Source organism: Styela clava, chromosome 7, assembly GCF_964204865.1.
Source record: "Styela clava chromosome 7, kaStyClav1.hap1.2, whole genome shotgun sequence".
NCBI classification, from domain to species: Eukaryota; Metazoa; Chordata; class Ascidiacea; order Stolidobranchia; family Styelidae; genus Styela; species Styela clava.
Genome location: NC_135256.1, coordinates 23,750,449 through 23,763,916, shown reverse-complemented (window position 1 = coordinate 23,763,916; position 13,468 = coordinate 23,750,449). Strand labels below are relative to the sequence as shown.

General features: G+C 35.2%; 1 protein-coding gene across 1 annotated transcript in view; it reads right to left on the bottom strand.

Annotated features, from left to right (window-relative positions):
• LOC120327691 (26S proteasome non-ATPase regulatory subunit 1-like) overlaps window positions 1-13,468 on the bottom strand; it is a 47,986-nt gene extending 34,518 nt beyond the window's left edge. Inside the window, exons 1-15 of the mRNA XM_039394034.2 lie at window positions 13,311-13,468; window positions 12,718-12,835; window positions 12,319-12,488; window positions 11,470-11,684; window positions 10,931-11,164; window positions 10,135-10,359; window positions 9,622-9,765; window positions 9,321-9,403; window positions 7,902-7,992; window positions 7,455-7,619; window positions 7,299-7,359; window positions 7,032-7,121; window positions 6,257-6,354; window positions 4,482-4,637; window positions 3,882-3,946 (exon numbers count right to left, since the gene is read on the bottom strand). Of these exons, the coding sequence (XP_039249968.2) occupies window positions 3,882-3,946; window positions 4,482-4,637; window positions 6,257-6,354; window positions 7,032-7,121; window positions 7,299-7,359; window positions 7,455-7,619; window positions 7,902-7,992; window positions 9,321-9,403; window positions 9,622-9,765; window positions 10,135-10,359; window positions 10,931-11,164; window positions 11,470-11,684; window positions 12,319-12,488; window positions 12,718-12,835; window positions 13,311-13,329 (1,934 nt within the window). The 5' untranslated portion in view covers window positions 13,330-13,468. The remainder of the gene's footprint in view (window positions 1-3,881; window positions 3,947-4,481; window positions 4,638-6,256; window positions 6,355-7,031; window positions 7,122-7,298; window positions 7,360-7,454; window positions 7,620-7,901; window positions 7,993-9,320; window positions 9,404-9,621; window positions 9,766-10,134; window positions 10,360-10,930; window positions 11,165-11,469; window positions 11,685-12,318; window positions 12,489-12,717; window positions 12,836-13,310) is intronic.

Genomic DNA, 13,468 nt, shown 5'->3' with positions numbered 1-13,468 from the left:
AAACGGACTGAAAACATACCGTCGTGAGAATGAAGGGAAAAGGAAATCTGATTATTCCTAAATACCGATGGAGACAGAGAATTTGTAACCAAAAATGGTAAAGCAAGATATCCCCCATTATAGTGGAGAAAAGAACTTTATTATGACATTAGGACGAGTAAAACAATTTTCGAATGAGTAAATGATGTAACTCCAGGTGTGATATTTACTGTCAAGGTTAGCAAAGTGCAGAGTCATCATCAAAGGCAACAAGAAAAACAATATATAGTACAGTGAATACAAAGAAGGGAATCAGCGTTAATCTGATGTTAGCAGTTGCAACATCCACATCTTTGAATTTTGAGAAGGTGAAGATAAGCAGCAGTGTGTGTTTGGTAGAGATAAGATTCATTGGAGCTAGAGGCCATTATTTCAAGAAATTAGTAGTTTTCATACATTTGACTACATGCACACGTAGTCACGTTCCATTGATAAATACGTTGGTGAAGGTAAGATCGGGCGATATCATCGAGTTTTTTTTTTAAAAAATAATATACCATAAAGTAAAATAGGAACACGTATAATAGTTTTCAATTCAATTTTCCTTCTTCCTTATTAAAATCCTAAAGAAAATCAGCGGAACCGACTTAAATGGAAACACTGTTTGTTTTACCGTGGATTGCATATGATTGATAGAAACTTTACTATTTTGTCTGTACATTATGCAAACAATACAATATTCGCATTCATCAATTTTCGGGAAGATTTGATATCATCAGTCAGTATCTAACAACAATAACAACGCGATATGGGGATGAAAGTAATCCGCGAAACAGAAGTTTTTAGTACGCCCCATTGACTTCATTTACCCATTGCAATTGCATGTCAGTTCAAATGTGATTACTTCATGACAAGAAAATATTTCTTGAATCAAGAAAATCAAGTTTGGATCAAACATGGATAGAGAGGGAATAGCCTAATCCCTAAGCAATTAAACCAAAATTAAGACAAAATAAATTTATTCGCTTGTCAATATTAGTAGCACTGGGACCTAATCCCCCTTCTGACAGAGTACATCGAAATTGAATTAGTAGTCAAATAAACATACCAAAAAATGCGGATATCGCGATCCCGATCAATAGGGATTAAATCTGAATTAAGAATTCTGAACAATAGAGGAACAATTCAAGGTGAGAGTATTTCGATTTCATTTTCTGACAAAATCCGGGATGCCATACATCTATGATTTGCCAAGATTGAAACGAGCATAGAACAGATATCAGCATTTCAGATCATGTTCAGCCCATGTTCACCAAACGGCAGATTTGCGCAGGGCAAGGCAAAACCTCTCGCAAAGTAGTGGCTAGAAGAATGGATACCAGTTTACCAGACTATGACAACAATATCTCGAGGAAATAAATTGAATGTCATTTTTGACAATTGCATGGCTCTCTGAATTAAATGAAAGTGTGGTGGCGAATCGAAATGCCCAAGAATGTCAAAATCCAAAGAAATTAATCGTAGTTTTCATACATCATGGGAGCTCGCTAATAACGACTGAAAATAACTTTTTTAGTTTTGTCCCAATAAGTATAATATGAAATAAAATAACAATCATCAAAAATGACTGTGCACTGCAAAATTTACCTCCATGAAGACGGCCATTCACTCCATCTAATACACACACCTCTATCTATGCATTTCAAACGAAATGTAAATTTTTACTAGAATTTTCTCAAATCTATTTAGGGCGTTTCATGGTACCACGATAACGAACGGAGGAATCCGTCCGAAGCAATGTTTACGGAACTCATCTTCCATGCAGAATAAATATAAAATTCCCATCTGGTCTGAAACTATTATCGGATGGAAAACCATCCATCAGGGCAACTTATGAAATCAGTTCATGATGTTGTCCATTTTAGCATGCAAGCGAACTGACGTCGAATTGTATGGGTCATGTCAGCTGTTTTATGGACCATGACACTGATAATAGGTATCCAAATATGCAGAGTAATACAACACCTTAAAATTTGGGCGGCGATACAGTAGCGATGTACACAGAAGCGTGAAATTAGCGGCCTAGTGTAAGAGCTCCCTTGACACAGCTGTGATTGACCAGTTATGTAAGCTTATACTGCCATGTTTGAAGTCCATGAAATTGGTATGGCCTTAATATGAAGAGATAACTCTTCCAACTACTATACTTCAAAAAAAACAATCATTATGAGATATATAAGCAAACAAGGACGATCTAACAAAACCTGGTTTTCGCCACCAGGTCCCAAGATAAGGCTTCCCATTATAGTTCAAGAATTTCGGACCATCACGCATCACTGAGATTTTACATAATGTTAGGTGCCATACAAGAACGATACCAGTTTCAAGCCACATTTCAAGCGATTGCGAATTATCTAACAAAATTTCACAAATTTGACTATATATATTTGTCTTATCAATGGGCCACACATGACGAAGAAACATTGAGCAAAGCTGCAAGTAGTAACAATGACAACTCTGTTTTGACTCAAAACAATAGTCGGAAGCATTTGGAGTATATCGTGTACGAACTTCGACAATTATGTGTCAAAGCATATTTAAATGCACGAGACGAACACAGGCAAAATTATCTGAGCTTTTATTCTGTTTATGCTAACACAACTATACCATTAACAAAATTCTTGTTTGTGACGGACAGTCCGAAACAAAATCTTGAGACGATGACAAATCACTAACCAGTTCTTGCACTCCCTCAAGTGGCAGATTAGTTACACCGCGAAAATTAAATTCTCCGAAAATTCTTACGCTAACAAAACTTGTTTCTAATAAATAGTACAGCAAATTGCATGTTAGAGACTTTTGGGTAAAACTATAACTTCGGAATTCCCAGAGCCAAATATAGTTAAACTCGGTATTCAATGGCAATATGCATTTTCCGTTAAAATGAAAATCTGGATTTGGAAGTCAAAGTCGCATGAATATTTTAAAACAGTCAGTCCGTTTCATCAAAGTCAAAAATTTAGACAAAATTATAGGCGGATATTACTCGCGTGTCTTCTTCAAATAAACAATTCCGACCGCGTAACTAAACATAATAAGCGAAACCGGAATTATGTAGATGATCCGTAGCAACTAGCAATAACTTATACGTGCATTCACGAAAAAAGCGCGTTTTCTATCTTCCACTTTAGTAAGGTTATACTACTTATACAAAAAATTCAGATCAATAGCCAGTATAAAATAAGTAACAAATGTGACATATTAGACCTTTCCGAATCATTAATAAAGAATCCCATAAGCCAAAGAACGCCCCCAAGTGGGAATATAAACCATGGCACATAATTGGACCTACCGTCTATGATTAAAGACTGTTTCTAATTTTTATGAAATATAACGAAACTGATTTCACTATTACAATAAAGGTATTTCCTCACTTATAGTATTTCTCTATCACCCATTTTCCTGGTAATTTCAACACTGCTGAAAATCGTTAGTCACTAGTTGTTTTTGAATCATGTTAGTGGTATGTTCACATTGTAATGTTTGAAACTATTTTATTCCTCTGAGCACATCTTTTGACACATCGATACTTTTTGAATTAGATATAAGAACCTTGGGTGTCGTTTCTCGGTAACGAGCTTTGGTTCCCGCGGCTTCCCTTCCCCAGTAAAACTGTGTAATTATCATTTTCTCGTAATTTGTGCTCGAGTGATATTTTTTACTGGTTAAATAAAAAATGAACTTGACTTGACAGCTATCACCTCAGTATTTAATATTACAAGGATGTTGTTGTAATAAAAACACAGTAATATCCCTGCTTGCTTTAAGTGTAGCCTGTGCAATAAATGCAAGAAACCTCCATATCCAATTTATTTATATATACAGTATTATCAATCTCAAACCTGAACATGAGAAATCCAAGAGATTCAACAGCAGCTCTTCTTACATCATTATTCACATCTGAAACCTTCAAACAAATGTTGCAAGTGTTCACTAATTTTTCCAATATATTATGTGAAAAAATAAATGCAATGTATCTTATCGGTATACAACGCTTGCTTGGTATAAATCAAATGAAAAATAATATGGTTCTCAGCCTTTTCGTCATATGTAGTCAATATAGCTAGTAAAAACCAATCACATACAAAATAAGGAGAAAACAGAGTTCTACTACGTGATGGAAACCAACGGGAAAGACTCAGTTTCAACCTAATACTTTTAAGACTTTCAGCTTTGTTAAGCTAAGTTTGTTACAGTCAGATTAGATACAGCTTCTTCCATCATTCAAGTTCATGCATCTGGAAGAATACTTTCCCTACATTAGTGAATCGGCGAGTGGCCACGGTTTAATATATGACTGAATGCAGTATACTATATCACTTTCGCAACAGACCCATACACCCAAGCGTACGAGAGCCAGTGACAACCATGATTTAAGTGTTTTCCTCTGTCTTTCCCTATACAGTGTAAATCAGAGGAGAAAATTTCAAATCTCAACTCACAGCCACATGAAGTAATGTCTGGATAGCCTTGTTACTTCCAGAACCAGCATATGCCATTGCTACAGTATACATAGCACTACGACGTAAAATTGGATCTTTATCTCGTTTCAAGGTTTGAATGAGAGAATCAGCCTCCTCCATTCTTCCATACATCACCTAGGAATGAATATTTTTGAGATTACCAGTAGAGGAAAACTTTATCTGTAAAAGCAACTGTTGTGTTACTATGAAGAGAAAAACTGAAACTTTTGATTAGAACATTGTTGAACCAGTTCATGGAGCGCTTAATAATACTATTTGTGGCAAGTGAAAACTTAGAAGTAAAAGCTTCCAAGATTTAAACGAGAATATCGGTCAGAGGCCGAAGACTTATCGATCGAAAGTTAGGGGATCCCCAAAACAGCGCTCTTACTCCATAGTGACACCGTGTGTCCCATCACTAATTAATTAATAACTTGCTAATTATACGACATAATTCATCGAAAATCAATAGGCTTCTGATCCGAGCTATGATGAATGCACATTTGGAGCAGATTCAACCTCACTTTCCTGAGATATCACGTTCATTTAACAGACAAACAAACAAACAGACAAATACCTATCAACATACTTACCGATCTTAAGATCGATAAGTAAAAAGTGGACAACTGGGTAAGATGGTGACTAGTCAGAGCTCAAAATTTCAATGCTGACGTCACAAACTTATTTTTGTTTTTATACAATGTGTATTCACGACTTTTGCATTGAACAACCCCCTATACAGGCAGATAATAATATCTGATGACATGTAAGGAGCTGCTTTTCTTTATTTGGAAAGAACCGGAATCTTTCTGATTCGGAATACCCAATTGAATGAATGGACCCTGGGTGAGGTTAAGTCTAAAGCTTTTAACTGACCAGTTACACTATAGCAGGGGTCTCAAACTCGCAGCCTGCGGGCCAATTGCGGCCCGCAGGACGATAGTTTGTGGCCCCCGCCTTGGTATGAAAGTTGCCCGAAAGGCATATGCGGTACGGTAACCTACTAGTACTGTACCAGTAAGCATGATATTGGATGGACCTTTGACCCCAAAAAAATTTTCTTATACATCACCATTGCAAATTCTTGGTGCTCATCTCAGAGGTGGCTTCGCGAGATAAAAGCCTATAAACTGGGGTATATGTTTCACGTCATCATTTTGATTCAAAACATTCAACAACCCGTTTTTCAACAGTACCTGTAGAGAAGTTTAGCCTAGTCTATCACAGCTATTTCTGGACTAATTTTTGATTACTGCAATTAAGCTACGACACCCAAGCAATCAGAATGATCATTGAGTTCTTTGATTCATACTTGAATTTCTGAAACACAACCCGAAACTAACAAATAGCATGCAAAAACGAGGTAATGTTTACAAACATGCCTGAAAATATTTTTGAGTGACAAGTGTTAGAGCGTTTGCGAAAAAGTCTATTGTTAGGTAACTTTTTGCGTTTTGCTGATTAGCCAATGTTACGGAATAAACAAGGAAGTAGATGCTCGGGGGAAGGCCCATTGCAGAATTGCTTACATTTATGTTTTTGGCATGTTTTGCGTATAGAAAAATAGAGAAAAAGATTTACCTTTTCAAGTTTAATGCTTTTATCGTAAAAAACCTCATGCGGCCCGGACTCACTAAGGCTCTGTCTCGGCGGCCCCCAGGTAAATTGAGTTTGAGACCCCTGCACTATAGTATATTGAGAATTTACTAAACATTTATCCTATTATATTAGAACATGCATATCAATATCCTTACCAGTGCAATTCCAACAGCCAGTCCTCTGATGATTTTCTCATGCTGTGTTTCTTGTGCATACGATACCATATCTTCAATAGCTTGATCTGATTTCGAGCCTTAATGAGAAATGCATCAATGATTAGAAATTTGAGATAGATGTCATTTATATAATGGTGACATATGGCAGTCAATCAATATAAGTATAACTTCACAGAAGAAGAAATCCGTGAGAACATATATTTGCAAGAATTGTTGTAGGAGAGAAGGAGAGAAATTTAAATGTTGGGTAAATTTAATAATAATTAATATGGGATGGAAACATTGCATATTATGTACATGAATTTATAACTATGAACCAAACACCTCAACTAATTCTCATTTAGCACAAGTTGCTATTGGACAAAGTACTACTTGAGAGTTTTGTGTTATTCTTTATATGAAACTCGGGGGTGTGGCACATCGTGCTAGGTGTTAGGAATATGTTTGCCACCGGGCCTCTGATTACTCTGCGTGGGCTCGCAGGTTCGAATCCCATGCTGGGTTAATTATGTACCGACGTAGGGTGGTTCACGTAACCGCTGGTTATGGCTTCCATGCATCTGAAAACAAATAACTGGCTAACTAATCCCATACCCAACATGGACTGGTAACCGGACGAGAGGCCGTGGTTTGCCATATTCCCAGGATAAATATGTAAATCTTATCCTATCCTATGATAAACTCTATATGATAACTCCACAATGACTATAAGAACCATGCATATAGAAAATATTGCCTAATAAAGATATCTTACCCAACATCACCAATCCCATAGCTAGTCCTGCAGCCTCTCCTGTTATTGCGTCATCTTGATATAATTGGTCTTTGAGGAGTTCATAGACATCTGTGAATAAAAACAAGAGCTTTTATATTGGTAATATATTTTTTCATAAGAAAATCTGCTCAAAGCAAGGTCATGCTCACTTGCACAGAAGAAAAAGAAGAAGCAAAGTTACCGGCAGCCAATGAAAGAGCTACCGAGTTGCGCTGAGAAGTTAACACCAACCAAAAATAATCATACCATGTTTTGCAGTCCCCATTGCAGCCAGTCCAAGACCTAGGCAGCCTCCATGCCGAACAATCTGGAAAAGATAACAATGTTAGTACAATAATCTCACCAACACCAAATATTGGTCGATGCCAAGATTCGTAAAATAATTATGTTTCCGCCACAAACCTCACTGGTGGCAGATTTCAATTGGTTCAGCAGATATTCTGTGATTTTTCCTTTTCCATGATTAGCATGAATCAATCCCAATGCATACAATCCACCACCCTCCTGATACGCACTGTTTGAACTTGAATCTTTGGGTAAGTATGTTGACATCAGATTAAGAGAATCCTGACAGAATAGGAAAATTAAAATTTACTTACTACTATTATGATATGATTTTATGCTATAAAGAAAACACAATACAACTTTGAATTAAAATTTGAAAATGGCATTGAATTTTATATAAACAATGTACGATTCATTGTACTTTTTACATTACATTCACATATTAATGATGGCACAGAAGGTGGAGTAGTCCTCTCAACCATATTATAGTAAAACTTTACCTAGGTTACTATATGTCAAAAAACATCAGGAGTGAATGAAGCAACTGATTAGATGGCTTGTTACCTTTTCATGTCCTTTGTGAATGACACCCAGACTCGCAGTCACCGTAAATTTTGCCCAGTTAGTTGCACGAGAGAGCCAGTCCAAATTATCTCTAAAATGGAAGTAAACATTTATAATTTAGATACCTAAAAAGCATCAAAAATTTCAAAATCCACCTAATATCTTTCAAAAGCTAATTGTTGGAGACAATCGAAATTACATTTTTATCAAAGAAATTCTTAAGATTGTACATCTTGGAATGCTGCAGCCTACAGAACAGAATGCCACACTGCAACAAAGTTGAACCGATAATGGATTCAGGCTGCTCCTTTTTTTTTTGTTTTAGTCTAGTTTAACTCCAATCAGTAATTAGTAATTTTACTAATTATTTCTTCACCATGCTGAAAGTACGAACTATACATACACAAATATGGGAAATATAAAAAAAATCGCATTCCAGGGTAAAAGGAGACGCCAAAAACCAATACTGGTTATCTAGCGGTGGCACCCTTAGGGAAGTCTTACAGAAACGTGATAAATAGAATAAAATCGAACTAAATATGCTATTTGATAATTGATTTGATAAATAAAATAAAAAAGCAATAGGTATGTCAAGGTGACCTGGTACATACCAAGCAATCGTCGTTTCAACAGATGAAAGTCGACTCCATGCACCATCGAAATTAAAGTGCGAGACCAGACAGTCTCACAGTGTTGTCATGGCGAGGTAAATAGGGTAGGCTATAGTAAAGGGCATCGAACGTTCGATTGTGTGCATATGATTGTCGTGATTAAGTTAAAACTGAATGCCAAGAGTATACAAATTGTACCAGTCAGGAGTACAGGTAACAAAATAATGACACTTTTATGGCAGGAAGTGTTTTGTGTACTAACAAGTGTTTTGATGCTGGAGTCAAAGAATTCACAAACAGGAATTGAAAAATCGTTAGGACATGGATATACCTTGAAGTATTCAACAATATTGATACAAAATAACAAAGGTAGTATTAAATATCGTTCTGAATTGGCCACTTTATATAGAACATAGTAGACTATAGAGTAGACTAGAGCAAATTTGAACAAATATTACAGTAAGTCAATGGGTCAAAATATGTAAAATTGACCTGGATTACTGTTTCAGAAACATTATAAACAGTAAATAAAAAGTAGGCATTACTTCCCATAATGAAGATAGCAGGAAGATGCCAATGGACTAAGTTAGGTTTGGAACCAAGTTAAGGCATGTAACAATGACATGTTATAAAATGTATGCACTTGACTGTAAGCATGTCTGCTAGCATTGGAAGTTACAGAATACATATCAAGAAAAATAAACACTAAATAAGAGATCAAGATCATTGTGGAGTGGACTCAGAACTAGGGCAAGGTGCTTGCGAGTTGCTATATAGCCTACGGTTTTTATATGATGATAAAGTATACCTGAGAAACTTGTCGCTTGTTGTTCCACAATGCATAAAACTATTGGCTATCACAGTAGAATTATGACAAACAGAATTTCGAACCTGTAATATATTATATTGTTAAAAGTTGTTCCCAGCGATCAAAATAATAAGTAAATATCCAAATACTGAAAAAGTCAACAATTTATAGGAATGTAGCAACAGCTTGCAGCAGCGAACACCCTTTGGCGATATATGATATTAATAGATAAAAAATTCCTTTATATATGTTATCAAAAGCTCAAAACAAGGATTATTTGTATATACAATATGAGACATACTTGATCTTTAGTCAGCTTCAGGATCTGCAGATCAGAATGATTGTTTCGAATAAGAAATTGTAAATTCAATTCAATGCTTTTCTCTCCATCGAGTATTGAACTGAGAGTCTCTATTCTTTCACGAAGAGTTCGATCTTCTTCAGTCTGTAAAGTAAGAAGGCAGAAAGTTTACCTATTTGCTGACTTGGCATGCATGGGGATTTATGACTCAATTGTAGTCATTGATTAAGCCTACTCCTCCTTAGAACCTATGTATCTACTATATCTCAACGACCAGGTAATGCTGACAAATTTTCCAAATTTAAAATTCATTTTAAATCATTTGCATGAAGAAAATCAAGATACATTTCAAAATTTAAAATTATTTTGTTTGTACTAAAAACTATAATCCTGAATTCCTGATCTAAAAAAAAACAGCTACTGACCCAATTACTGTGAATTGAAAAACAGTTTTCAATTAGACCGTTTGCAGAAATGATGAAAAAACGCAACAAAAACTCGATTCCATTTTACCTCATCAGAAGCAGCCGTTGCACCAGTACTTTCTTCTTGTTCAGTTTTAGGAACAGTAGCATCGTCAGGTGTGGATGGCTCAGATTTTATTTGTTCTTCTTTCACACTAACTTGAATTCCACCAGGTAAACCAGATTTGAGTGCTTGCACAACATCAGACAAGAAATGCTGTGAAGCACTCTCATACAAATCAAATCCAATTTGGTAAGCAAGAGTCACTTGATCCTGAAAAAATAACATTTCAAACTAGACAAAAAACTTTAAACTAGAAACAAATGAATAAATGTAGTACTGTAATTAAGAGAACAAGTAAATCGTCATAAACTAATTTCTCATCTCATTCATTATGCACTATGTATGCTAAACCAATATTGCGTGATAGATGATGCTGATGCATATATTGTTTGTAGCACTTATTAATTATTTCGTTAATGCAACAAATGAAAAAGAATATCTGGGATGACATATAGAATAGTCAGTATGGCGACTTAATCATATGGTAAATTATGGCCTTTTGTCCAGATACCAGTTCAGGTCAAATAAAGGAATGGTAAGCCAGTTAATTGTTACATATGCATGGATTTCGACAATGGAGCAAGTGGCATCCGAGTGTCCGACATGTCAGTAGAACAACCGACAATGAAGAGTCCAGCAATGCTCTCGTACATAATTTTTCTCACACAGAGTTTTGAATTGCAAACCCATGCAGGATAATGTTGAAAAATACATTCCAGGTGCCAAACTTTGAGCTAAATACGAATACAACAGCCTTAAGCTGTTACCAGTTGTAGCTTACTTGAGACTCCGACAAGAGCTTTCTCAAAATTTCTGATACTGCAGAGGCATCATCCAAATAGATGAGAACCTGGCAAACACTGATGTAATCTGGTTTTTCAATTTTTCCTGAATCAGAATCCAATCTTGAGTATAATCTCACAAGAAGACGAAATATCTTCTCTCTCAATCCTTTATGCTCGATAACTTGAGTGCAGAGTTTAAGGCAATAGGCAAGCATATCATTGAGATTGGGCTGAAAAATAAATTTCAAATAAGTATTTGCACAAGGCAAGATATTGAATGATTCATTCAAGAAAGCAAAAACCCAGCTTCAATGGAGATGGCTAATAATTGGTTTGATTCGGTGCTCAATATATTTTCCAACCATAGATCACATTACATGCGATAAAACTAACAAATTTTATACTATAATCAGGGATGCAAGTGTGTCCTGAAGAACCGTACAGTACGAAAATATGTTCTGTAAAAAATTGGCATTGCAGGCAATCGTTTTGTATACAATGATTTTCATATCCAACATGTAATTCAGGCACTTACTGCAAGTTTAACAGCTTGTTCAAAAACATCCATACGCCGAGCTTCAATAGCAATTCCAACAGCTTGTCTAAACTGACCATCAGCAAGACATTTTTCGAACATTCTATTCACAATAGCTTCAAGTCTTGTATCAATATCTGGTTTCATTTCATCTCCTCCTGCTATGCAGTCTTCTGCTTGTTGACGAAGTTTCGTATAGTGATCAATGCATTTTGCTACAAAAATAAAAATATATAATCTTTTGACTCTCGGCTTCCTAAATTTGTGCTGGTTTTAAGTGGTATACGACAAAATTGGAATCCAGTCTAACAGCCCACAAGATGTCACTGGCTTATAATGGAATCTTACTGGCACACTCATAAATGAGATAGTGAGTATGTTATTTTGGTACTCCCGAAGCACGTGAACCATGATGGCAGACACCGGAACGTAGTATGTGTACCAGGTTAGGGTTGGGCCATAAGTTTATTCCAATTTTCCTTATTTTAGTTCTATTAGGAGTTCGTGGACTAGCCAAGTGACTCCCGTCATTTTGTACCCGAAATTATGGCCTAATAATAACCTGGCACACATACTACGTTCCAGTGTCCGCCATCTTGGTTCACATACTTCGGGAGTACCGAAATTTTATCCAAAGTGTGGTATAAGATGTTAGCATTCAAATTTGTTAACTGTGAGATGTGTCACAAGGTACAGGATTAACACAGGATACCGATTCATTTAAGTTAACATAGCAAGATGAATAATATTCCATGTGATCAACTGACTCAGTCTTTTGAGATGTTTAAAAATCATCTCATAATCTATTCCTATACCCTATCAAATTCCTGAATTTAAAAAATGTCTCACATATGGTGGTTCCAACATATTCGGAATTCTCATTGATATTGAAGCAATCTCCTGCACACAGAGCATAATGCAAAGAGTCTTCAAATGATCCAAGATAGTAATAGAGTTTTGAAGCAAGTAATGCAGATAATTTTCTATGTTGGAACGATTCATCTTCATACAAAACTTCTCTGAAAATGAGAAAAGGAAAATTTTTATGCAACATGTTTGACTCATTGAAATATGTTAATAAAGTTCACATTTATTTTAATATTTGAAAATGTAGTCTTTCCTTCAAGTATGGGTTACCATACTATGGCATAGTATCCATTTATCATTGTCACAAAAAGAAAATGAAAATTATATTACCGGTAGGTATTTTAGAAAAAAATTAGTGAAAACTGCAGTCTGAACTCTTACATTTTTTCCACATGGTCTGAAATCTCAGGCCAAAACTGAGGAACAATGTTGTTAAGCCTGTTCAATGCATAAACTTTTAAATCATCTTCAGGTTCATCAAGAAGAGCAATCACTCCAGCTAAAAATAAATAGTATGCGATATTATTTAAATAGTTATTTTTTCTTCAATTCCTAGATCTTCTTTGATACAGTAATTTTTTTGGCAGAATACTATCGACTTAAATCAAATCTGGGTCTATTGCAACACTAATTAAGATGACTAATGAGACTAATGAGTTTTTATTCAGCTCAGAATACCCTTCCTTTATAAAATTATAGTAATATACACGGTTTTTGAGAATATAGTACTAAATCTAAAGTATCAATTTTAATGAAAATTGAAATTATTAATGTAAATAAAAGTAAAAAGTTATCAAGACAACTTTACTATTCAGTATATGTATTGACTATTGAGGAAAAGCAATAATATGAAGTTAAAACTTCTCAAATTAGATCTAGAAGTTATACAAAATAAAATATTAACAAAAAAAAGGTACAAAAATGCCAAATATAAAAATAGATTATGAGAATTTGGAAATGATGGATAATCTTACCTGCAGATGTGATCCGCATCTTGATATCAATTACAAATATTTTATACAACGACGCTGAAGAAGAGATACAACTTTGATTTTTGAATAAAAAATCCTCCCTAATTGATATTTTAAATTACTACTGAACTAAGTTACTAAATGTAATTGAAATGCCAATA